The sequence below is a fragment of the Chelonoidis abingdonii genome, chromosome 6 (genome assembly GCF_003597395.2).
Source record: "Chelonoidis abingdonii isolate Lonesome George chromosome 6, CheloAbing_2.0, whole genome shotgun sequence".
Classification (NCBI taxonomy): domain Eukaryota; kingdom Metazoa; phylum Chordata; order Testudines; family Testudinidae; genus Chelonoidis; species Chelonoidis abingdonii.
The window spans coordinates 98,547,061-98,571,552 of record NC_133774.1 but is presented as its reverse complement, the minus strand read 5'-3'; the positions used below and the strand labels follow the sequence as shown (position 1 = coordinate 98,571,552).

The 24,492-nt window shown below is 40.6% G+C and overlaps 1 protein-coding gene across 6 annotated transcripts in view; it reads left to right on the top strand.

The window, feature by feature from the left end:
• Nucleotides 1-24,492, top strand: part of TRPM3 (transient receptor potential cation channel subfamily M member 3) — a 597,865-nt gene that overhangs the window by 484,771 nt on the left and 88,602 nt on the right. For all 6 annotated transcript variants that reach the window (XM_032798185.2, XM_032798181.2, XM_032798183.2 and 3 more), the window contains exon 8: nt 939-1,062. In XM_032798185.2, coding sequence (XP_032654076.1) covers nt 939-1,062 — 124 coding nt within the window. The remainder of the gene's footprint in view (nt 1-938; nt 1,063-24,492) is intronic.

The following is a 24,492-nucleotide window of genomic DNA, read 5'->3' as shown; positions in this document are numbered from 1 at the left end:
GTGCACTGGGTTCCGGCCAGGAGGCAGAGAGAAACTGGTGGGTGGGGCCAAGGGCAGAGAGGAGCCCTCAGCTGGCCAGCAGGCTGGCCAAGAGGAGCAAGTGGGGGGAGGAGGGCAGAAGCCAGCAGCCATGTGGGGTCTCTGGCTACAGTGCAAGTGGAGCAGGCTAGGGCCCCCTTCTGAGCATGGGCCTGGCACCAGTGTAAACTTGGCACTGCCTGAACCCGCTGACCAGGGGCATAGACATCCCTTAGGTACTTCAAAAATTTTACCCTTTTCTTATTGTGGCTACTTACTTTTCTCAGTACCATGCTCATTTTGGTTTCTAGATGACTCAGACTTAACCAGCGCAAAAAATGGCATTCAATATAACAACATAAAATCTTACTTTACAACCAGTATTTTAAATGTATTAATATTGGGAATTATGGTAGCTCTTTTGGTGTAATTTTATATGGTATGTTATGATTTATTAAATACAACAAAAATATTCACTAAAAACAAAAATTTGAAGGAAAAAAAAAAGAGAGTCCCCAAAGCTGCACCAGCAGAGCCTGTGAAGCCACTGGTAGAACTGTACGTTAAGCTCATCCTGACATCCCAGTCAAAGCCAGGCTATCAGTTTGCTTTCATTAAGAAATCTCTCATAGCTGGTAGCCTTGAATGACCTTGTGTCAGGCGATATCTGGGAATTGAAATCAAATCTCAGAGGTGAGGGACCACTCCACTGTGTTAAGGGCAGCATGTTTTCTCAGCATAACATTGTATGTCTCTTTAATAAATCTCTGCCTTTCAGTCCTGTGCAAAAAGAACAAATTTTTAACACTTTTTTGTTTTCTCACTCTTACCTCCTTGGCCATTCATTTGACACTGCAATCCTTTTCAATGCCAGTTTTAATTACACACTTCTGCATTTTCTCTGCTTTTCTGAATTTCAGACTTATCAATGAGTCTTTGAGGGACCAGTTACTAGTTACTATCCAGAAGACTTTTACCTACACTCGAACCCAGGCACAGCACCTCTTCATAATCCTCATGGAGTGCATGAAGAAGAAGGAGCTGGTATGTGAATGGTTTTCTAGATCTGAAGTCGGGGACCTGAATGCAGTTCCTCATCATGACTAACATTTTCAAATGTTGTTCAGAAAACTGGGTGTGCAAATCCCTTAGGCAGCTTTGAAAAATCTTTCCCCATGCATTCACTACCCTTTATGATTCCTTTGATTTCTGGAATACTTTCTATTGATCTCTAGTCTTATTTACTTATCAACTTAAGTGCTGTGTTTACATCATGCATTTTATCAATTGTATGGGTGCTGAAGTGGCTTCTCTGTTTTTGCTTTGTGAATGGTGTTATGTATGTTATCTGATTTCCATAATGTGACTGACAAAACAACAAGATGAGTCTGCCAATGTCTTTAATAGATCTTAATCAGAAGAGCACTTGTTGATGCTGTCTTGCCATCCACACCATCTGTGCACATACAAAAGTGCCATTCATGCTGATGAGAGCTCTGCTCCCATTAAGACAGCAGGCTTGGGCCTTTAGCTTTTAGCATTTATTCTTGTTGCAAGTCATAACCAAGCAGTAAATAATTCATACATTCTGTGCAATAAATTTCAAGCAGTTTGGGCAGTAATGGATAAGAGAAACCTGCTGTGAAACAGCAAATGGTGCTGGTATTTGGAAACAGTAGCATTCTAGGGCCAATTCCTGCCTTCATTTACACCTGTACAATCCAAATGAAGTAGTGATTTTATAGAATGGGCCAAATTATACCCCTACCTTAAACAGTTCACAAAAATGTGTAATGGAAGTGTTGGGTAATCATAAATACAACCACAGTAATATTGTAGATGATTTGGTTTGAACGTTACTGATTTAAAGAAGTGACTATGTTTAAAAATGCACTTTCCTAACCCAGCAGATCTGCTCCCTGTGTATATTCTACCTCTGGCAGAGCCTAACACAGCTAAAAGGACACCAATGTTACCCCATTTCATGTATCATCAGCCACATTGTTTATTAAATTCCTATCAGTTACACCTGTGCAAACCCACTGAAGAGACGCACTGCCCGACTGTCAGTAAGAGCACAATTTGAAGACGGGGTTGCACAGGCAGGGCTGCTCGGGGGGGTGGGGGGGGCAAGTGGGGCAATTTGTCCCGGGCCCCACAGGGGCCCCCACGAGAACATAGTATTCTGTAGTATTGCAACTTTTTTTATGGAAGGGGCCCCCAAAATTGCTTTGCTCCAGGCCCCCTGAATCCTCTGGGTGGCCCTGTGCACAAGTGCCACTACAGGCATAATTTACCCGTAGAACCGTGTGTGAGAAGGAGAGAACAGAGCTTGATTCTGAGACCCCAAGTGAGTATGTAAGGCTGTCCCTTAGAAAAATATTTTTACTTGTAAACTGAGCACATTTAATATGGACATCATTAAGAGACCATAAGCATTGAACCCCATGAGGCCACTTTTACAAAGTAACTTTACAGAATAGAACCATTCTTTAAATACTGGTTAAGTTACTAGCCTAAAATCTGCTAAAAACTTGGAGGCAGTGTGGTCTAGTAGATGAGCACTGGACAAGGACTCAGAAGACTTGAGCTCTGTTCCCAGCTCTGCCCCAGGCCTGTTGACAAAGTCACTTCACTCTGTATCTCAGTTGCCCCATCTGTAAAATGGGCCTAATGATGCTTACCTCCTTTTGTAAAGTGTTTTCAGATCTACTGATGAAAAAGTGCAATGTTAGAGCGAGGTAGTATTTATTATTATTATTATTACTACTACTGTTATTATTAGGCATTTAAATGGGCTGCATATACTGAACTCTATGAGCCTTGATTTTTGACAGGCTTAGTGAATGGAGACTTTCATTTTATAACTCAATCCTTCCTCTAAAATCCATTGTAAATTCACACTAGTCCAAATGTATAAATTCCTGCAATTTCAGATTGCAGACACTTTGCAATACTTTGCTCAGATCAACGCTTTTGAAAAGGACAGGTAGTTTGATTTAAAATATATAATATACATATTATTATTATGATTTTCTGTAGTTACTAGCAGCTTCATACCCTGCTGAGCCTGCTTATTTCCATTTGAAAATCCAAGCAGCAGTGCCACTTATGAATACCCATGTAGCAGTAGTTTGCAGTTGTGCTTCATAACATCTGTGCTTGTCGTCTCATCATTAAATTATTGTAGATACTGTACATAAGCTACAACCTTGATGATTACAGTATCAGTATTGCACAAATGCTCACCCTCATTCTCTCCTATTTATGGTTGCCAAGCATTTACCTGCATGCCAAGCAGAGTTGTCCCATTCCTAAAGCAAAACTACAGAGATGCCAACTTTAATACAAGTGGTGCTGCCAGATATATTGCTGCCTTAGTCTGCTGCTCTTTTACTGCTGCATCTCCACTTCTGCAAGCAGCACCGCTTGCCAATCATTAGCAGAAACAGCTTCCTTAGGAAGACCCAGATCAACTTTGCAGAGCTTAAAACCTACAGGCAAGCAGATAATGAAGCTTCTCTGGCAGAAACACTTGAACTCTAAATGAGTGAGGGCCAGTTTTCCCTCGTTGGATCAAAACAGAGCTCTCACTGAAAACATCTATTTTTTAGAGGGAACCATTCGGCCTAAAAAATGAAAAATACTGCATGCACGCCCACACCCCAAAAAAAGCGAGAGATCACAAAATGAAACAAAATATCAGTGAAGGGGAAAAAAAAGAAATAGGTCAAAAGGGAAAGCCACGGTCAAAGGGAAGAGACAGGAAAGCCCAAGAAAAGGAGGCATAGATTGTATGAGAGAAGCCTGCCATAGAAAGAACGGATATAATGTATAGACAGAGAGTAAAAGAGGAGATTTAACAGAGAGAAATTACACACCCCCACATTCTGAAGGATGATGTACATTTTATGGTATTTCAACTCTTCCTGCATTTTAGCAGTGAAGCAAATTTTGGAGTATCCCTTAACGAGTTTATTTAGTGCATTTTACTGTACCTGGGAGAAATGCAGAGATTAGAAGGATCTTCAAATATGAATTAATATAAGGGAATTAGAATTTTTAAAAAATCCCTTAATCTCAGTCACATTGTGTGATGTTAAGTCACACAGTTTTTATACTGTTTTCTTTCTCATGAACCTGGCAGCCAGGGCTGTTCCTTATTGGTATGGGATTACTTCAGAGGCCAAAAGAAGCTGTGGAACATAAGGCTGCCCCATAGAGCCCTGCTGTAGCTAAGGACTGTCTCAGACCACACGATGAAGAATTAGGCAACGTTGTTATAGGATAATATCCATCTTTGGATGTTCATGAATACTGTGATACTTCTTTACATCTGTCTGGGGGCATTTGTGGCACACAGCTGCTTAAATCCTGTCTACAAGCACTATAAAGCTCAACTGTACCATCATACACCTCACAACAGTAGAGTCATCCCTGGAATTCTTTGGTGCCTAGCCTACATGCTGTATTTCGCTCAACTCCTGATTACCCAGATAGCATGAGGGGACACATAATCAGGAGTTTGGATTATCAAGAGGGCAGGAGCTATTCAGCAGCAGAGTGGTCTACCCTGCAGCTGTGGGCTTGTCGTCCTCATAATCCTCGCAGTCCTGGCTGAGGGTCTCTGCTTTGCTCGACTCAATGACTTCCTTGATAGCAGGGCTGCAGAGGGTTCCCTCTGCTACTGCAGGGCTGGTGACACCCGATCCTTGTAGGCACAGAGGGCAGGCTGCAGTCGTGGTGGGGCAGAGCAGAGACCCTTCCCCTCCAGCCAGGGCTCTGCTCTGCCCTGCTGGGACCACAGTGATAGGGTGTTGCTGGCCTTGCATCATGGCAGGGAGCTCTCTGCAGCGCCACTGTCATGGCCCCACTTGCTCACTCCTGTGACAGTGCAACTGCAGACGGCTCCCTGCACTGCTGCAGGATAGCCTCTCCTGTGGTTGGAGGTTAGTCCTCCCCCTCCTCCTCACAGTCCTGACTGGGGGTCTCTGCTCTGTTATCTGAACCTCTGCATTATCTAAATCCCTTCCTTGTCCCCCAGAATGAGATACATGAGCTGTACGCTGCAGCGGGCTTGTATCTCATGCTGAGAGAAGGAAGAGATTCAATAATGAGGAGGTTCACATAATAGGGTTTCAGGTAAATGGGAATATACCATACTCGGTATTAATGCATAGATAAATGAGATTAGCAGGAACCTTGAGAACAGCCAGATAGAAAATATTCACTATCAGATACATAGAAGGAATAATGGCTACTCCATTACTGTGCTATTCAAACTGTGCCCTTCAGACACTTGTATGCGGCATTTGTCGGTATGCTGAGAACTTCTCTAGCTCTGGCTAGCCATGTGCAAGTCTATAATCTCTCAACACTCCTATTGAGGCAGCTGTCATAACAGAGAGCAGCCTACTCTGAGTTTTTTAAATCCTCCTAACTAATGTACATACTTCAAATTCTGACTCCCCACCTCTTGTTGTGCCATTTTATATTATAATAATACTAATGTGCATTTATAGAAGAGTGGGCACGAGCCAGCACTCCGGATCCAAATTCACAATTAAATCTTAATTCTAGGAAAAATGATGGAATCTAAATGCTCGGGACTTTGGGAAGGTTCAGATTCAGATCTGGATTTCGTACCCTCAAGTATTCAGATCCTGGGTTTTGATAAGACCAAATAGACCATTACAGAGCTAACTGTGAAGTTTGGATCCAGGCATTAAATCTGGGATTTTTGTTCAGGTCCATTTCTGATTCCCATCACAGATTTCCTTACAGCTATATACCTATGCCACTTCTGAAATGCTGCAACTACCTCTCTGGCATGGCTTGGCAGCCAGGGAGACAGTTGGCACACAGATAAATGTTATCTTGATTTCAAAACATTGCCATAGTCAGTATAAAACTATACATAATGTGCAGTCAAAAGCACAGTGTAAACAAACTGGAGAAAAAAAGATTAACTTTTGTGTCTAATCTTTCAATTATTGTAGTCTAGGCTAGGGTGTTGCTTTTAACAATGATAGGTTTAAAAAATCTTTAGATAAAATTGTGATTTTTAAGTTAATGACTTCCTTTTAAGACTCTCAGTGTGTTGCACTTTTGCAGAATAATATTGACAGAGGAATCGAATGACTTTAACAATATATTCCCTTGAGTGGGTGGAGACCTCACCAACCTTGCACTACCAGCTTTTCTCCCCTGCTGCTCACCATTTCCACATCTGTTCCAACTCTTTTCCTGCCTGACCTCCTGATTATATGTTTAAGGCAAAACATTGCCTGATAAACTGATTTTAGATTGGTACTCAAATATTTGCCCAGAACAAACAGCAGGAAGCTATAAGGGCTTGTCCCTTTCAGTGGAGCTCAGAAGTAGCACAAACAGATCACAGCTCCTTTTTTTTCACCATTTTTCACTTGGCTAGATGATGTGATACTTTCTCAGGATGTCCACGACTGAGAGTCATCTTGTTACCCCCCTGCCTCCAGCCAGAGAGAGACTTGCTGGTGCTTAACTAGGTGCCAGCTCCCCAACACCCCCAGTCTGTTACCCACCCAAGGGATCTCATCTGGGCAAGGATAGCCCTCACTTTGTGTTGCAGGTTAACAGCAGGTGCACCTCTGTCCCAGACCCCTTTCAGAGTTCCCCTTTTGATATGCAGCCCCTGTTACTGGCTACTGAGAGAAGTACCATGTTTGCCACCCCAAATAGCACAGTGTACATAGCAACTTGTTTGATTCAACTGAGGATCAGCTCTTGTATAACATCACAGCTCTGTGATATATTTACAGTGAAATCAGTCGTGTGTGTATTATCAAAGGGTAAGATTTAAGAGTGTGTGTGAAAGGACAATAATGGAAATAGAAAGGTTACATATAAAACAAAACCATAACATTTTCTAGAAACTATATTTAATGTTAACAGGCTAAGCAACAATCTAAAAGCTGTCTGTTCTCACCCAAAGCCTTCCTGCAGCATTTCCAACCAAGGTTGGTTGGGATCTCATTTTCATGAATGTAATCATACTGGCTGATTACATCCCCAGGTGCAGGATAAAGAAGTGTCCTTTTGCCTTCTCCTTACATCTCCTCAAATCCATTGTATGTCCCTGGAGTCAGGATGACTCTAAGGTTTATGCCCTGGTGTGGTGACTTTATATGCAAATAGGGGGCTTCTATCGTGATGTCTTATGATGCTTAATTTACATTTGAACTGAGGCAGGCAGATGAAAATACATCATTTGTCTGGCAACAACCTGTTTGTCAACCCTACCTGGACACTCACTTTAGGAACATATTTTCTTTATATGTTTTTACATAATATCTGTACATACATTTCACAACAATATTTATGATCAATGTGATGCTGGCTTTCATTTAACATCTTACATGATATTCTTTATGGATAAACACTATGAAAGCAGTGTCCTAGGTGCAGTGAGCTTCTCAGGCATGTCAGACATTACTGTTATAGACCACTCCCTTGCCACTGGGAGTCATAGATGCACTTTGTGGTTGCTGAATTCATAAGGAGCAAACTATAGGGCTCTCAAGAGGCTCACTTCATTACAGTGTGCTTACAAGCAACTAGACACACAAATGGGCACAGGCAGAAAGATATGCTGTAGCATTGAGAAACTCACAGATGCAGCTGAAGCACAGATGGAGAGAGACAATAGAAAAAAAAAGAAAAACAGGCTTTTGCCATTTAAACCCATCAAAAACAAAAAATATTTCACTTTCAAAAACCTGTTTTTCTAATGCATATGCTTTTAAAAAAATAAAACGATTGGCAGGAGAAATAGTTCAGTCTCAGCAAAAATTCCCTACCTCCTAGGGAATGAGACTTTCACTTTCTCTGTTTTGGACTACATTTCTAAAAACATATCTGACGTATATGCTCAGAATGTGCCATTACAAAATGAGTTATTACATGTGCAATTACATGTTCATTTGGTAATAAGTTAGTTCATTTACCGAGGACATGCTTGGGAGCAGAGTGGTCTATTTAAATGTGTAAATGCACTTTCAAAATGGAGAACAAATTCCACTTCTCTGATCTCCAGGTTTTGTTGAACTGGAAACTTAGGTGTGCAATACATGTACCAGAGCATTTTCAGAAGTGCAATTGAATTGCACTAGTGTATAATAAAGTGGCTGGAAATATTTTCTAGAAATTCACCAACTGCACACTTAGCATGACTCTGAAAAATCCAGCTCTGGAGTGCCCAAAGCATTGCAGTAAGGAGAGCTGACCAGAGCAGGGTCTGAAAGTAGTGATACAGTCTGAGTGCCAAAAAGCACCATTAGCTAGTAATCTTCTATAACTTTTTATGACTATGTCAAGAAGATAAGGTCAGACACTTTTCTAAATGGCTGTTAGTCCACTTCTTCAAAAGGTTTTTCTAGGATAGATTTTATCACAAAACTAATTAATATTTGTAAAGAAGTTTGAGGATGTACCTAATCCTATTCCATTGAAGTCAAGGGGAGTTGTTCCACTGATTTAAATGGCAACAGGCTTTTGGCCCCTAAAACACAATTGGCCTGATCCAGTGCCTGTTGAAATCAATGCAAAAAGAATCCCATTGACTTCAGTGGGCTTTGGATTTTGCCCTATATGCTGAAATATAGGCAGGCAGGGTAGATCTACACTGCAATATAAACCCAGCTTTCGAACTCAGGCTCAAGCCTAACACCCCTTCATCTACACACAAATGCCACTAACCCAGAGCTCAGACCCAGGATCCCAAGGGGGTGAAGGGTCTGAGCCTGAGTCAAACTGAGACCCAAAGTTCAAGTCCTATTGCTTTGCAGTATAGGTGCTGCCCCACTGGACTCATGCTTTGGGAGTCCATCAAAAGTATTCCACAATTCTACAGACTGACTTCCTTTGTCCTCTGGACAGTCAAGTTTTCCTACACTGCACCACAAACAAAGGGCTAAAACAGCCATATTTTGGGAGGGAGCTAGGAAGCCTAGGATATTAGTGGCTGGACTCAAGCCCCCATAATGCAGTGTAGATGCTGGGGCAAATGCTGGGACCCAGGGTTCAACAATTCCTAATCTAGAACTACAAATGAGCATAGATGCTAAAGCCCTGCAAACTCAAATTCTACTAGCTCTGGTCTTACATTGCAATGTAGACATACCGACAGATCCTTGGTGACAAGTAACATAGAAATGCACATACATGAATGCTGGTAAAGGTTAAATGTTGTTACTACTAGCAAGGACATTTTATGGCTGAAGTAAAACCCCTGAGTATTTCAAGTGACGTCTTTTTAAAATGCTGACAGTGCCTTAGCTGAGTGAGTGGCACCACTGTAATTTTACTCAGTTATAAAGAGAGTTCATGTAAGGAAGAAATTACAGATAGTAGGCCCTGGCTTGCATCCACTACAGTGACATTGGGGAATGGGCGGGCGGCTTGTCCGGTGGTGGCGGTGTCATGCTCTGGGCCGCACCAGGGGCAGCCTTGTCTGGATCCTCTGTGCCAGAGACCACAGGGGGTGGAGTGCACATCGAGACCCATTACCGGCAGTTCCCGGGGCTGACCCGCCAGCAGGTGATCCATGGCAAACTCCTCAGTGGCTTCGTGTGGTTCTGGATCCTGTGGCACTTCTGGCACAACCTGGACACAGTGCTGGGTCACTTTCCTTACCCAGATGCTTCGAAATGAACAGATGAGGAATTGGGGATCCCTCCTGATGAAGAAGAATAGATTTACAGCTCCAGCTACCAATGTGTCCTGTGGTAGGATCTCTGAAGAAGCTGAGGCTTTGGCTCCTGTGTAACTGTTTCAGCAAATCCACATTGTAAATAAAGACTCAAGTTACAAGTTAAAAAAAAGAAAAAGAAACTGATTTGTGAATCCCAGGAGCACGTTTCCAAGTTAAGGAGCCACGGGATAAGATTTAATAAGTCTCTTGCCAAAGGAAAACAAGAAAATTCCATCTCTATTTGACATCCATGAATAATGAAACATTTTTTTTCTCCCCTTGCCTGTTTTCATTTACTTTAGTGGCAACCACTGCGCCGCTATAATGAAGATTGGAGCTAGGTTCCCATTATGTTCCCCCCTTATTTTCATTGTGTTTAATTTGACAATAAAAGTTCATTCCAAACTGACGCTTGGCACACAAGGTGGTTGTGCCATTTGTTATTCTAACATTAACAAATCAGTGCATCATGCTGGAATACTTTGGCACAATGAGCTGAGTTCAGAACAGAGGTTCACTCTGCACTGATTTTACTGGCTGTGTGTTGGTTTTTCTCTCAACCGGAGATGGATCCAAACTTTTCCAAAACTCAGAAATGTAAAGATCTAGGGTACTGGTCTCTCGTGTTGCGAAGTTCACATTCTTACCCAGATCCAAATTTTTCTACAGATCCAGGGTTTAGGTGCAGCCCATCTGTTATTTATATAACTCAGATGCTAGTAAAGTGGGTTTTAGCCCACAAAAGCTTATGCCAAATAAATTTGTTAGTCTCTAAGGTGCCGCAAGGACTCCTTGTTGTTTTTGCTGATACAGACTAACAGCTGCTACTCTGATATAGCTAATTCTTTTCCATTCAGACCATGGAAAAAGTCTAATTTCTTTCCTTCATAATTGTTGTATGAGTGGAGATCATTGTCTTTGGAGATTTCCATTTTGTCAGACCAAGAAGGAAATCTTTCTTGGTAGGATAGATTATGCAATGAAATGGTACAAGCCATGTTGCAGGTAGCTGCCATAATGGAAAAGCTGAGGGAGTATCAAATGAGATAGCTGGGTCATTTGAGACAATGAGATGTGGGATATGTTTCAGATAGAACAAGAGCTAATAATGATGGGACAAGAAGACCCAGAAAGATGGTAGATGGAAATGAAGAAGGGTGTTGTCAGCTTGGAAAATATACTTGACAAAGAACATTTGGAGATGAAGAACAAGAGCTACCAACTCCAATAGATGTAACTAGGTGAAGAAGATGATGATGATCTAGCCACACTAACAGAGTTTCTTGGACAGATACTAGCAATGACCTGACCCTGTGAGGTGCTGAGCACAATCTGCTCCCAGTGAAGCAGGGAGCAGACTTATTGAGCTTGCAGGACCAGACTTATTCAGTGTACTGCCTAATTAGACACTATTCACAAACAGAATTTATAGTTCATTACCACATGTCAGAAATGTCATTTATTTTATCTTCATTATTTTTTGGTCAATGAGCTTTTAGTGCTTCATGAACCTATTGTATCTTTTTCCTCCCTCTGGCACTTTCCCAAACGGTTGAAATATTTATTTAGTTATAGTTGTTTTTAAAAAATCAGCTTGCAAGAACAAGTTAATGAATAATTTATCTCAGCTAAAATTCTTGATAGCTGATGGCATTTTTTTTGTACTGGAGCAGAAAGAGGAGGTGCCATATTTATTAACAGTAAAATCTGATTTTCTGGAGGATTATGGCTGCTCTGTTGAGCATATAATTTGGCAATGAAGATCTGAAGAAGGAAAGTAGCTATTCTAGGCAGCTAGAGATTTACTGGTTGCTAGAACAACTGGTCTGTAGTCCATAAAAACATTCAGTGAGATTTCCAACATGAAATTAATTGATTTTAAATTAATCTTCTGCATCTAATGTGAGGGAACTAATCTGCGAGGTGATGAGCACTTCAACTCTAACTTTAATGCAAGTTGAGAGTGCTCAGCACTTTGCAGAAATTAGATCTTAGGTACAGGCATGTAGCTAAATCTGTCTCCATTCGGGGAAACACTGAAGCATGTGCCCAAATCCCATTGATTTCAATGAGATTTACTGCCTGGTCCTGTCACCCTTACTCACATCAGTAGGTCGTCTTTACACCAGTGGCCATACCGACTTCAATAAGGCTATTCTAATAAGTAAGGACTACCTGCATAAAATAAGGGGTGCAGGATCTGCCTAATAGTGGTTCTCAATATGTTTTATTTCCTGCCAGTCTTATTTGGTTCTTTTTTCTTCTGGAGATGCACTTATTTTACTTGTTCAGAATTGTAGGCTAGTTGTAGGTCTGTGCCTGTTTTCATTAAAGTCAATATGGCTGTGCCATAGACTTCAATGAGGGCAAATTAGAATACTAGGTCTTTAAGAAACAATTTGTTGCAATTTTACTTATTTTCATTTCATAAATTCTGATAAGTTTTGTGAATGGAACAATGTGCACTGAAAAAAGAAAAAAACAGTCATTCAGTTTGCAAGGTAATCATTGTAGTATTTTTATTACAGCAGTTGCTTTGCAACTTGAAAAAAGGGAGAGGGGAGAGAGATTCCCATAAGCAAAAGGTACAAGATTGTTAACCTGCAGTATAAGTTAGGGTATAAAATTATGATGGTTTCATGAACCTCTTTTACCCCATCCCATTACTGCTGCCCCACTATTAATATATAAAGACTAATAAAAGGTACTTCTTGTTAACTCAAGAAACTTTGAAGTGCTAAGTAAAATCTCTGGCCCATTAACTACATTCAATAAGTATGTCTTTCATTTTATCGGATATGCATTGCTCATACATTGAGTTCAAATGAAGTTAGCTCATAATAAGTGGGTTTGATCTTGTAGAAACCACATTTTTTTTCCACACAACTCAGTGACAAAAATTACAGTTGAGAAAATTAAACAGTTTCTGTTGCCACTTAAAGTACAGAATTGCTAATACATCCTGTGTCTCTTGTAGCGTTAGCAAACATTTCAGGAGAGACCACTTTCTGTTATTTATCTTGTTTATCTGTAACTTCAATAATGAAAATGTAGGCAAACTGGTTCTGTGTGTGTGGGCGGGGTGGGGGAGAATGTTTTTTGCATGAGGTGATGCAGAAACTGGCCCATTATTGAAACTATAAATCTGGGAGGGGTTGGAACATTGTCCAGTTATATGGTGTGTTCATTGTTTATATATGTGCCCAGGCATCTTAAATAATTATTCCAGACATCTTCTCTTTATCTCTTCCAGCTCCCTCATGAAAACCCACTGTTTCAAGCAATCCCTTCTTCTCCTTTCCTCTACGTATCAGTAATCCTCTCATCCTCACCATCTCTGTCCTGATCTGTTTTCCTGTGTTTGTCTTTCTTATGTAGACTATAAGCTCTTTAGGGCAGGTAATATCTCTTACCGATAGCCCCATGCTGCACTTGCACAAAGCCCTATTGTTTATTACTTATTATTTATACTTTCAGTTAAAAGCAGACACATAGCTGCTGACTCCGTCAATTTCAAAGCAGTGCATGGGATGAATGCAGGCAAAATTATTTAAAATAATGAATAATATATCTCCAGTACCTACAGCTGTGGGCATTTACTTAGAGTCTTACTCCCTTAAAGCACCAGAACTTCAATTCTAGATCTCTCTTTGGTTAGCCCTTAATCCTGCTCATGGCTTCGATATTTAAATCCTGCTCGAAAACCAATCCATTTTTACAGTTCTTTAACAGGTGTGGGAAAGAGACATTATGGGCCAAGACTCTTCCAATGAAAGCCCAATGTGGAGCTAACTTGCTTGACTTGTTTTTACAGGCACATATAAAGATTGGTCAGCAAATGTACCACAGACCCAGGGTGAGGTAACAACAGGAGCATATTTATTCAGGTATAACCCACACAGAAATGAACTACTCAAGAATATGCTGCCAGAGGGTGGCATACAAGAAAATCATAGAGAGCTCAGGTTCTAAAAGATACAGATATCTCAAACAGTACACAAATGGGCCATCACTACAACAAAGTCTTGGCAACTGAACCTAAATATCTCCGTCCATGGAAGAGAGGCCTGCTGCTTCATTGTCCTCTGAACCCTTTCCAAAGAATGCACCAGCCTAACAAGGCAATAATTTCTGTGCACACTTTCTCCTGTAAATAAATTCTATAGAAGGCTTGTTCCAAATATGTCCTGGAAGCAATGCCTGACTTTTCTAGAATAAGTGGAACAGTGTGTGTAGCCTCCTAGTCTCTTCGGGGTTAGTAATCTGCAATATGTCTGTTCTAAACCCATCAAAATTTCTGTTGTTTAGAATTCAGACTAGCTTCCAAGAGGTAAAGCTTCAATATTTTATTCACTATGCCACTCAATTCCCATTTTACCGTTAACCTATTTAAATCACTTTTTGTTTGTAGAAAAACCTGAGAAGGAAGCTTGATTTTGTATATAGTCAGGGCATCTGAAGAACACTCCTTCTCTCTAAAGCATAAGAAATAATGGATGTTCCTTTAGCATTTTAAAAATTAAACAAGATCATATTTGTTTGACATTCTGTCCCTGAGTCAATGTGATGAAAGAGGTCAGGAATTACTGTGCAGTTTTAAATGACTATTAGTGTCTCTTCACCTAAACACGCTTTACTTCCCCAGCTCTCCTCATACAATTTCTGAAATTCCCAGCTCTCTGTGGAAGCACATTCCTTGTGTTTGTATTCATAAACTGCTGATGTAAAAACATGATTTAAAGAATAGGCAATGAAATCAGGATATCTAAAGTCTATTCCTCTGCTCTGCCACTCCCTTGCTATGTGACCTTGAGCAGGTTACTCAACATGTGTGTTTATCTTTCGTCATCTATTTAAAAAAGAGAGAGAGAGAGAGAACGCTATGTACAACCTCACAAAGAAATTGAGACCTAATTCATTAAGGTTGGTAAAATGCTCTGAGATCCTTGCATAGAAGGTGCTATACAAGTGCAAAGGATTGCTGTAGGTGTTATTTTCACCACCATCTGTTTGTCCATATGTGCTAGTCAAAAGGCTGGTAGCATTGAAGGGATTAAAATGAGAAATACAAAGTTTGGTGATCTAGATTTGGATACAGATGTGTTTGGTTGAAGTGCTTGATGGCAGAAGTATAAGCTCCAGAAACAGAGATATAGTTGTAGGAGTGTTTCTCACACACCCAGTCATAGGGTTGTTGACATATCTGTAACTGTATTGATCCACAGACAAAATCCTCCAATTACAGAGGAGAACAAAGCAAACATACAAACTTTTGTATATTTCAGAATTTTGACTAGATCTGTATGTGTTGTGCTTTGAAGAACCATTGCCCTACATACATGAATTGGGACTTTTTTGTCATTGTTTGTGCTTCTGCTTTTCTCCACATCATCAGTCTGATGACACACACAAACTTTCAGATCAAGGAAGAATATGCACAGAGTTCTCATGCTGTCAGGTAGAGGGAGAAATTGTAAATTCAGAACTTTTACAACTAATGTTCTAACATACTCCTCAGCCCCTTGTCCACCCCTCCTCTTTTGACCTCCAAACCTGGATCATTTCACTCACCAAAAATGACCACTGACTTGATCTGATTTTCTCTAAACACTTTGCTCTTTCCATTGCTGAATTCTCCTAATCTGACCACCATCTTGTCTTCTCCAGCATGACCCACTCAGCATGTTAATCTGAGCTGTACCTCTGTCCCAGACAGTTTTTTACCCCAGTTGCATAGGATTATTAATTGCCACAAGTCTTTGTATATAGCTGACCACCTTAAATGGCTTGCTTAATTAAACTGATTCTGCTCTAAGTGTCAGGGGAATAATCAGGCAGAATTAGCTGAATTATAAATGTTAAGACGTATTGGAGTGATTTGACTATTCTGTACAACCTGTTCTAGCATGAGGAACGTAAGAGTTTCAGAACATATTAATAATCCTGCCTGCTCCACTGCTAACAGTGCTGACTTTTCTTTCAGATGTATGTAACAATACGACAATGACATACAGTTCATGTGTTGATGAGAGGTGAGAGAAGGCACTGGCAATATATTCAAAGACAGAGGGAACAGGAACATCATTTTAAATTAACGTTGGCTCACTGTACATTTCCCCCCTCCTCAATAGCCATACTAAAATGATGGTGGAAAAATATGACCTCTGTCCAAAATAATGAATAACCTGCCGTACCTTAATATGTGGTATATGATTACAACCTATAGAAGGAGTACAACTGGCTGCTCGCCTGTGCTTGTCACTGCTACTGCAGTTTAGCCTGTATCCTCAGCTGTCCCTAGGTCTGACAGCAGGCACAATAAATCCGAGACGTAAAGAATAAATTTGTTCTTGTGCTTCTGGGCTCTCCAGAGACACACAATAAAATGCTTTTCTGTGTGCTGCTCAGATGTTATCATTTCCTCTCTTTTCAAATTGACACCAGCTAGAAATCTGAGTTGATTTCAGGCCTTCCCTCTCCTCATCGGGTAGGTGTGATTTACCACAAAGCAAAAAAAAAAGTTAAAATATATATTGTAAAAATTGGGCTGCACTGCCACTGTGGGGACACCCATTCATTCCCAAGCTCCTCTTGCCAGCAGGTGCCGAAGGCATAGCGGAAGTATGCACTCAGGTGCTGGCAGGGAGGCAGCACTTCGCTTTGTTCTTTAGCCGCTCCTAGGGTTGCTAGCAGCCCAGGTTGTCCTAGGATCATCCTCCTTTTGAGGTAACGGTCCCAGGAAATCTGTAAGGGTGCTCGGTAAACACTGCCAGCTGTCCAGTTGTATGGTCTCAGGATCATCCCAGGTGTCCCATTTGTGTGTTTTGTATCTCAGAGGCGGCAATCCTAGCCACTCCGTGACAGATGTATGGAATAGTTACAACAGGTTCCAGAAGTCCCGAAGGAGGGTCACTGCGATGTGGTTAGGGAAGTGATTAAATGAGTCGGTGGCCCAAAGAACCTTTGTTTCTTAACGTTTACTAACAACAAATCTAGTCTCAGTCCATGCTCCTGAGATGCAGAAGTTGGTATAGGGCTGTGGCTGCTACACCTAAGTACTGCTGCTTCTGCTCCCTCTAGAGGTAAAATACGCTCCACCCACATCAACTGTGAACTTTCATGTTCTGGCGGTATATGGAGCAGTTGGGGAAGGGGAGATTAGGCTGGAAGAGTGGCTACGCTCCCTCTGTGCCAATTGTACAAGGTACTGGGGCTAGTGGACCCACATAAACATGACTCTATAGTGCATGCCCTTGCCTTTCCCCACTATGAGCTTCTGCTCTATGCTATACAGAGTCTGTCCAGACACTTTTATGTAGCTGTTAATGCATCTCCTGCAGCTGTTTGCAGCACGATATTCAAGCATTGTGTTATTTAATTTTTAATCTAAATTATTAATCGGGATGCATCTACTATGTTGTTAACCAGTTGTAGTTGGTAAAATAATACAGTCATTTGGCTGTGAGAATAATATTTTTATAAATATTTCCCCCATCATACTGTTTAAATATGAATATATAGCACTATAGTAAATGAAACAATGAATTCACACTACTGTGGCTCTTTTGGGTAATGCTGATTGCTAATTTAGTTCCTGAACCACTGAGTTCAGAGTACCATAGCCCTAAGGTATAGCATATCTTAAGAAAGGATGTGCATATATTGAGCATAAAAATGTTTGCATCAAAAACATGAGAAATTTTTCTGTATGTGTCTGCAAGTTTTCCTTGAGAAAATACCCATTTTGTTGACATTTCACATAAAGTAAAATTGTGTGAACGAAACATTCCCTCCCTACAACATACATTTGTTGTGTATGTATATATATATGTAACCAAAATTATCAGTTTGAATTGATTTTTGTTATGTAATTTGCCAGTGTTCTATAGAAAAAATCCAAAATATTCCAGCAATACGGTTGTAAACTGAAATGTTTTAGACACTTAACGCAAATTTTCAAAACCATACTGTGCAACTCTGGTGTGTGTGCCTTGCACACAGGCACTGCAAAACAGCAAGTATGCGTTGTACACACACACAATCTGGGAAATGCTGTATATTTAACTCCTGATGTAGCATACATTCTTTTGGGGATGTAAATCATTTTTGAATGTTCACTATTTGCTAAGATGCCCTCAGCTAAAACAAAACAACCTACTGTATTTTGCAGAATTGCAATGCAGAACCACAGTGAAGGCTGCTGAGCAGTGGGGCACATCATATTAGATAAAACCTACCATGATAAGGCAGAACCACACAGAGAAGGGGAAGAAAAAGGGAATCAGTCAAGGAAGAAAGGGGTTTTCACTAGGGAGAAAAGAGTGCTGATTTTAAACGATTGCTTTGGTAAAGAATTCTGGAGTCAGGGCAGTGTTTTTCTTAATTGCTTTCTATCCTGCCCCTTCCTCTCTGTCCCCTTTTAATTGGTTTCTACCTGCCTTGCCTGAAAATGAGTTTACTACCCTGCTGGACTGTAATCACAGCTGGCAAGTATTGCAGTGTGCTGTGATCATTGTGCTTGCAGTGACAGTCTGGTTTGGCTCAGTGACTTCCCAGCACTTTTTCCTCAGAAGGATTAGAACACAGCTAGCTGTCTCTAGAGGTCACATTAACGTGTATTCAGTAAAATCCACACTAGGGGAGAAAGGGACCTTTGCAGGACTTTTCTTTTCCTAATATTTTTAGGGGTGAATCCTGGTCCATGTACATGGCAGGTTTTGTGGGAGCAAAGAGCGGAGAATCCTGTCTGGCACTGCATTTATTCTCTGGCTGCTATTGTGTGTCCTTCCCCGTCAAGCTCATATAGGCATTTGGCGAGTGGATCCACACTGTATGACTTCCCATTGTCTGCCCCTTCTCCTGCCCCATGGCAGTGTGAAAGGAGCCCTGCAGAACTGTGTTCCGTGCTGCACATGGGACCTTTTCCTCACCCAAAGAACGTTACTGTTGGTCCTACACAATGAGAGGGACTCTGCTTTCATAGAGATTGGATATTTATTCCTTCACTAAAGTCAAATATACATCATCTGGACTTAAAATACATGTTTTGCTCTTTACATAGAGAAAAACAACAAGGATGCAGCAATGGGACTATGCATAGAGCTAGACTCAGCAATCATCCAGGTGCACATTACTGCTGCTTTTGCAGCATGTTAGTGCCACCCATTGTTGGAAATGGGGAGGCTTTTTGCTCCTGTTTCCAGGTGTCAGATAGGATTTGATCCAGAAACTCTAACTGCATTATTGGGCAACCCTCCTCTTAAGACATTTTTCTCAAATGGGCTATTTGCTTTTGTGAAGACAAGAAAAAATTATTTAAAAAGAGAAAACAAACCCTCCCTCACTTAACAAAGGCTTGTGCTGTGATTGTAACTTGCACTTGTTCTCTAGCAGACCTTGTGCCTCAACCTAGTGCCTGGAAGAGTCATAGCATGTCAATAAACAGTGTCAGCATTTCCAGAAGATGGAAGCGGCAGCAGCAGCAACAACAAAAGACAGCAACAATCATTTTTTCTTTAAAAGAACTCAGGTTAACAGAGATTCAAACACCCAGCTGCAAATGAAAATAATGTGGCTCAATCTAGAGGAAAAATGAAGATTATTTTTTTTCTCTTTCTACCAGAAAAAGAACATGATTTTTCAGGGCCAAAAGAAACAATTGAGTAGATAAAACAGAAGTTTTCTCTCTAATAACGTTTCAACCATGCTTCGGAGAATGGAAAACTGTTTAAAGATGAGGATCAAGCCAGGTCAGCATAATGTGAAATCCTGAGTCTAGACTAGTAATTCGCTTTTTCCAGTTAGCAGATGAATGGCAATACCAGTCTGTACAACATTGTACATCTTTCCCTTCTTTCCTCTTAAGAAATTAAAAATAATGCAGTCTTAAGTACAGGCACCCAGTACTTTTTTGAAATATAATTTTATATTTATTGTGTTTAGCGCTGTAAGTAAATGCTTTAGAATGTATGTTTCCTGTTTTTAGGGATGTTCAATTGTTCTCTCTTCATTTTTGTAGGACAGAAATCAAAGCTATTTGCTTTCTGTAGTTCTGTGGTAGGCTTTAAAAAAGAAAAGGCAAAGGGTAAAATCATCATAAGCCTAAGGCTCATTGAAAGAAAATGATACTAAGACTTCTAAATCACTTTAAGCACTTTTGATAATTTTACCCTAAAACATTTCTGAGGAACTGGTAAACATTTTGAAATGTACAGGGGAATTCCCTGACTGCCTAAGAGTTTTGGTCAGCACCAGGAAAGTTGTCATATGGTAACTCTTCACAGGTTAAATTGACAGGTCTCCATTAGACTGGTCAGGCAAAACAGGCAAAAGCCACAGCATGGGAAAGTGTGTGATCTTCAAATGACCTTTAAGTGCGGTTGCTCTTTAATAACATTTGACAGGTCTTTTAAAGAACACTCCACCACTTTTGTCCCCAGTATTTGTCAGCCAATATACCAGTGGGGGAAGAAAAGAAAGACCTTTCCTGCAAACAGTTACAAATGATGTGCAAAAATGATAACCTTAATAAATGAATCAAAAAAAGGCAGTTTATTTGCATCTATACCAGGGGTTCCATTTCTAGAAATGTCCAGCAGAGGAGAGGCAAAATCACAGAACAGTTTAAAAAAACAAATTGTCCACACTGTAATCTGGAGGATTATTTCCATAGTGCTAAATGTGTGCTAGACAAATGAGAAATCAAGCTTCCTGCCCCAAAGAGCTTAAAATGTGAAGGTTTCACCTGGGTGTGGCTGCCACTGGAGGGTTGTCATAGTGTAATTCCTCAATCTGAACCTTAGAGTTCAAATATGAGGTACTAGCATAAATTCCTCTAAGCTTATTTACCAGCTTAGATCTGATAGCGCTGCCATTAGCCAGAATTCCAGTGTCTGGTGCACTCTGGTCTCCCCAAAACCTTCCCTGGGGGACCCCAAGACTCAGATGCCTGGTTCCCAAAAGAGGAACTAACCTCCTCCTGTTCTTCCTTACTTCCTCCCAGGCTTCCCTCCTGGTGCCGGGACGATCCCCTATTTCAATTCCTTGAAATGCAAACCAGCGAGATCAGGTTTCTCTCACACCTCACTCAGAGTCCCTGCAAATGCAGCTTTGTAACTCTAACCGAAAGAGATTTTCTCTCTCCCCCTGTTCTTCCTTCCACCAATTCTGCGTGAGCTGCAGACCCATCCCCTTGGCCCAATAGGAAAAAATCCAACAGGTCTTACAAAGAAAGCTTCTATATAAAAGAAAGAAAAAGACATAAAAATGGTCTCTGTATCAAGGTGACAAATATGGGTCATTGGTTAAAGAAAAACAACCTGAATAAACAGCTTATCCAAAAGAAATACAATTTAAACATTCCAGCAAACTACACACATGTAAATACAAAAACAATATAAAAACCTATATTGTCTTATACCTGTACTTACAACTGGGAAACAGAAGATTAGAAAGCCTAAAGGTAGTGAGATCTTCTCTCAGAGCCGAGAGAGCACTAGAGACACAGACAAAGGACAGACACCCAAAAATTCCCTCCCTGAGCTTTGAAAAATCCGGTTTCCTGATTGGTCCTCTGGTCGGTGTTTGGTTCCCTTTGTTAACCCTTTACAGGTAAAAGAAACATTAACCCTTAGCTATCTGTTTATGACAAGGGTGTACTCCACAGAAGAAATAATACAGGCATAGCTGGATTCACTTTTCTGTTTCACCACTGTTAGTGTGAGGATGAGGAATGATGCTCTCTTAGCTCCCTTGGTCTATCCAATATTCTCTCTGCACATAACATGACCTCATGGAATTCCTTCCCTAGTGTCCAGAGAAAAGGGAAATGGTACAGCATAGGCAGCTGACCCTCCTCCATTCTGCATGGGAAAGAGGAGATCCAGGCCAACACAATCAGATACAGTCTCATAGTTCTCAATTAGAAGGTAAATAATTTAAATATATATAATACACAATAGACTGTTCCATGCAACAGGTATGGTTTAGGGGCCTAGGCAATTAACTTATCAACATAAAACAGAGTAACAATATATTGCATGATGTAACCAAATGATGATTACTAATATATAAAGAATGTGAACCCCAAGGGAGGCAGTGGCTGTCTTTGAAGTGGTCCATAAGGTGAAATAACTAGAGTAATGGAATAAAATTTTAGAAAAGAAAAATGTAGGTCAACATTAAAGAACAGTGTTTCTTGTAGGCCTATCACTTAAGTACTCATTTTAGAGTTGCAGTAGCAACCCGATAGTTCAGTTTGTGACTTGCATTCCCTTAAATAAAACAGCATTTGATCACTCCCAAATGAGTTTAGCTATCTTTACACACCTCAGTCCATGGACGTACAGTTCTTCATCTTAATGGGAGAGTCATGTATGCATATCCAGTGAGGGAAATATTGTGATTACCGTTAGAAAAACCATGTTTGCTTCACTGACATTTACCTTTATCATCTGGACTTAGAGTGAGTTACTCTGCAAATGTCAGTGCAAATTTAACTACCCCAAGTGGTCAATGAGTTGTTTTAATAACATCCAGATACTGCTTTTCAGCATACTGAGAAGATTTACCCCACTAGGCTAGCTGGAAATAGTCAGTAGCAATCAGGAGACAGACACTAATGATATTTTAAACTAATATTCTATTCATCAGTGAGGAGTTTGAGAGCAAAAAGATATGGGCCAAATCCTGAAATTCTTTCTAACTCCTTTCTTAACCAAAACCCACATCGTAGTCAATGCCCTGTTTCAGAAAGATGCTTGACAAGAGTAACTCAGATTTATTTCAGTGTGTGTTATAGGGGCTTTGCATCTCTCAGGCTCAGTGAGAGTTTTGCCTGAGTAAGGACTTCAGGATTTGGCCCGACATGCTTATCCCCATGAGTGTGGGAATTGAGGGACACCTAAACAATCCATAGCCCTGCAGAGCATATGTAAAAATCCCTAATTTATGACCCTCTCTTCACAGCCACTCTAAACAAATATAAACCTGATAACAGTGCAGTTCATCTTTGGCCCCTCATCCTTTATCTCTGAGAAGGTGAAAACAGCCCTTAGTCATGGGTATTAGTGCAACTCTTGATTCCCACCTAGGAATGCCTCCCTGTCTCTCCCAGATATTATTTTGTGTGGCTTCGTTATCCTTTTTGTTGTATCTCAGAGAGAGCTGATGTATTCCAAATAAAAGCTGACAGGAACATGCAGCCCTGTTCTTTAATTAAACAGTATATGAATTACAGCAGCCCAACAGAAATCACACTGCAGCAGGGTACAAAAATCATCTGTGCTACTGACAGTTTTTCACATATTGCTGATCTGTTGTTGAATACAGATGTATAAAATACTCCTCCAAACCAATAATTATTCTTTTTCCTCAAACCTATAATTATTACCTCAGGAAAAATTAAATCTGAATCCATCTGGTTTGATGATGACAAACTGCTGGCACTAGCTAAAAAAGTCTTGGGTCTGTAATGAGGACTCTGCACATAGTAGCCCAGATTTCTGGCATTTAATTCTGTCAGCGTCAAAACTATTTAAACATTATCCTTTGGCCACATTAGCACAAATGCTCAGTTAGCAAGGACAGAGCTGAATTTAAACACTTCTTAAGACATCCATCAAAGGACATAATTGTTAATTTGGCAAAGGAAGCTTGAGGTTCAGGACTGGAATAACACAGGTGAGATGCATAGACAGAACTGCTTGAGGAAGCTTTCACAGTGTTTGTCCACAATATAGCCCTATTTTAACCCTTTCTTTATGTGAGAGCAATAGTTACCTACTAGAATTGAGGCAAATTTACATCACAAGCTTTAACATCGTAGTCACTAAACCTAGAGCTACACAGATGCATAAGAGATTTCAGGATCAATTATCACAGATATCGAGAGCCCACAGTTAAATTCTGACTGTTTATTTGGGACACTAAACAGGAGGTGAGTTGTCAGTGAGGTCTAACAGGGAGACAAGGTGACCCTGAGGCTATGTCTACACTACACAGCTTTTAGCGACATGGCTGTGGTACTACAGCCGTGCTGCTAAAAGGCATGCAGTGTAGCCCCAGTTTGTTGGCTTTCCTGCCAAAACTTCCACCCCCAAAGAGCGGCATTTGCATTTGCAGCAAAATTTTTGTCTTTTTTGGGGGTTTAACAAACACCTCTGAAAAACAAAAGTTTTGTCATTCAATTGCCAGTGTAGGTAGGGTAGAAAGGGAGAGGTTAGTCTGGCTCACTGAAGCAACACAATATGGTACCCTTGAAGGGAACTGAGTGATGACAAGTGAACAGCTTTTTGGAGGAAGTACTCAATATTGCTACAGGGAATTGGAAAAAGTTGACATAAAACTGATGCTATCACATCTAACGTGTTAGTAGATAAATGCACACAAGCTGGAGTGCTTGTTGCTGCTCTTATCACAAGTAGGGGGGTGAACGGTGGTGGGGAGCGAGAGTTTTACTCTTCATGCAAGGAGAGTGCAAGAGAGTTTGCATTTGTAAATGTTTAACCCAAGTCTTAACTAGGACTTAATTGGTCTGAAAGAATGTATAATCTGGATTATATGTAATGTGATGGGGCAAGGCCAGATGGCTACAGTAAAGTACTGAGAAACAGGTATGTTAGCCCCAAGCTGAACAAATCCCTAGTACCCTGGTAACCAAATGGCAGTTGCTCCAGGTTAATCAAGGCACCTGGAGCCAATTAAGATCTTTCTAGAAGGCAGTAGAGATAGCTACTTTAATTAGA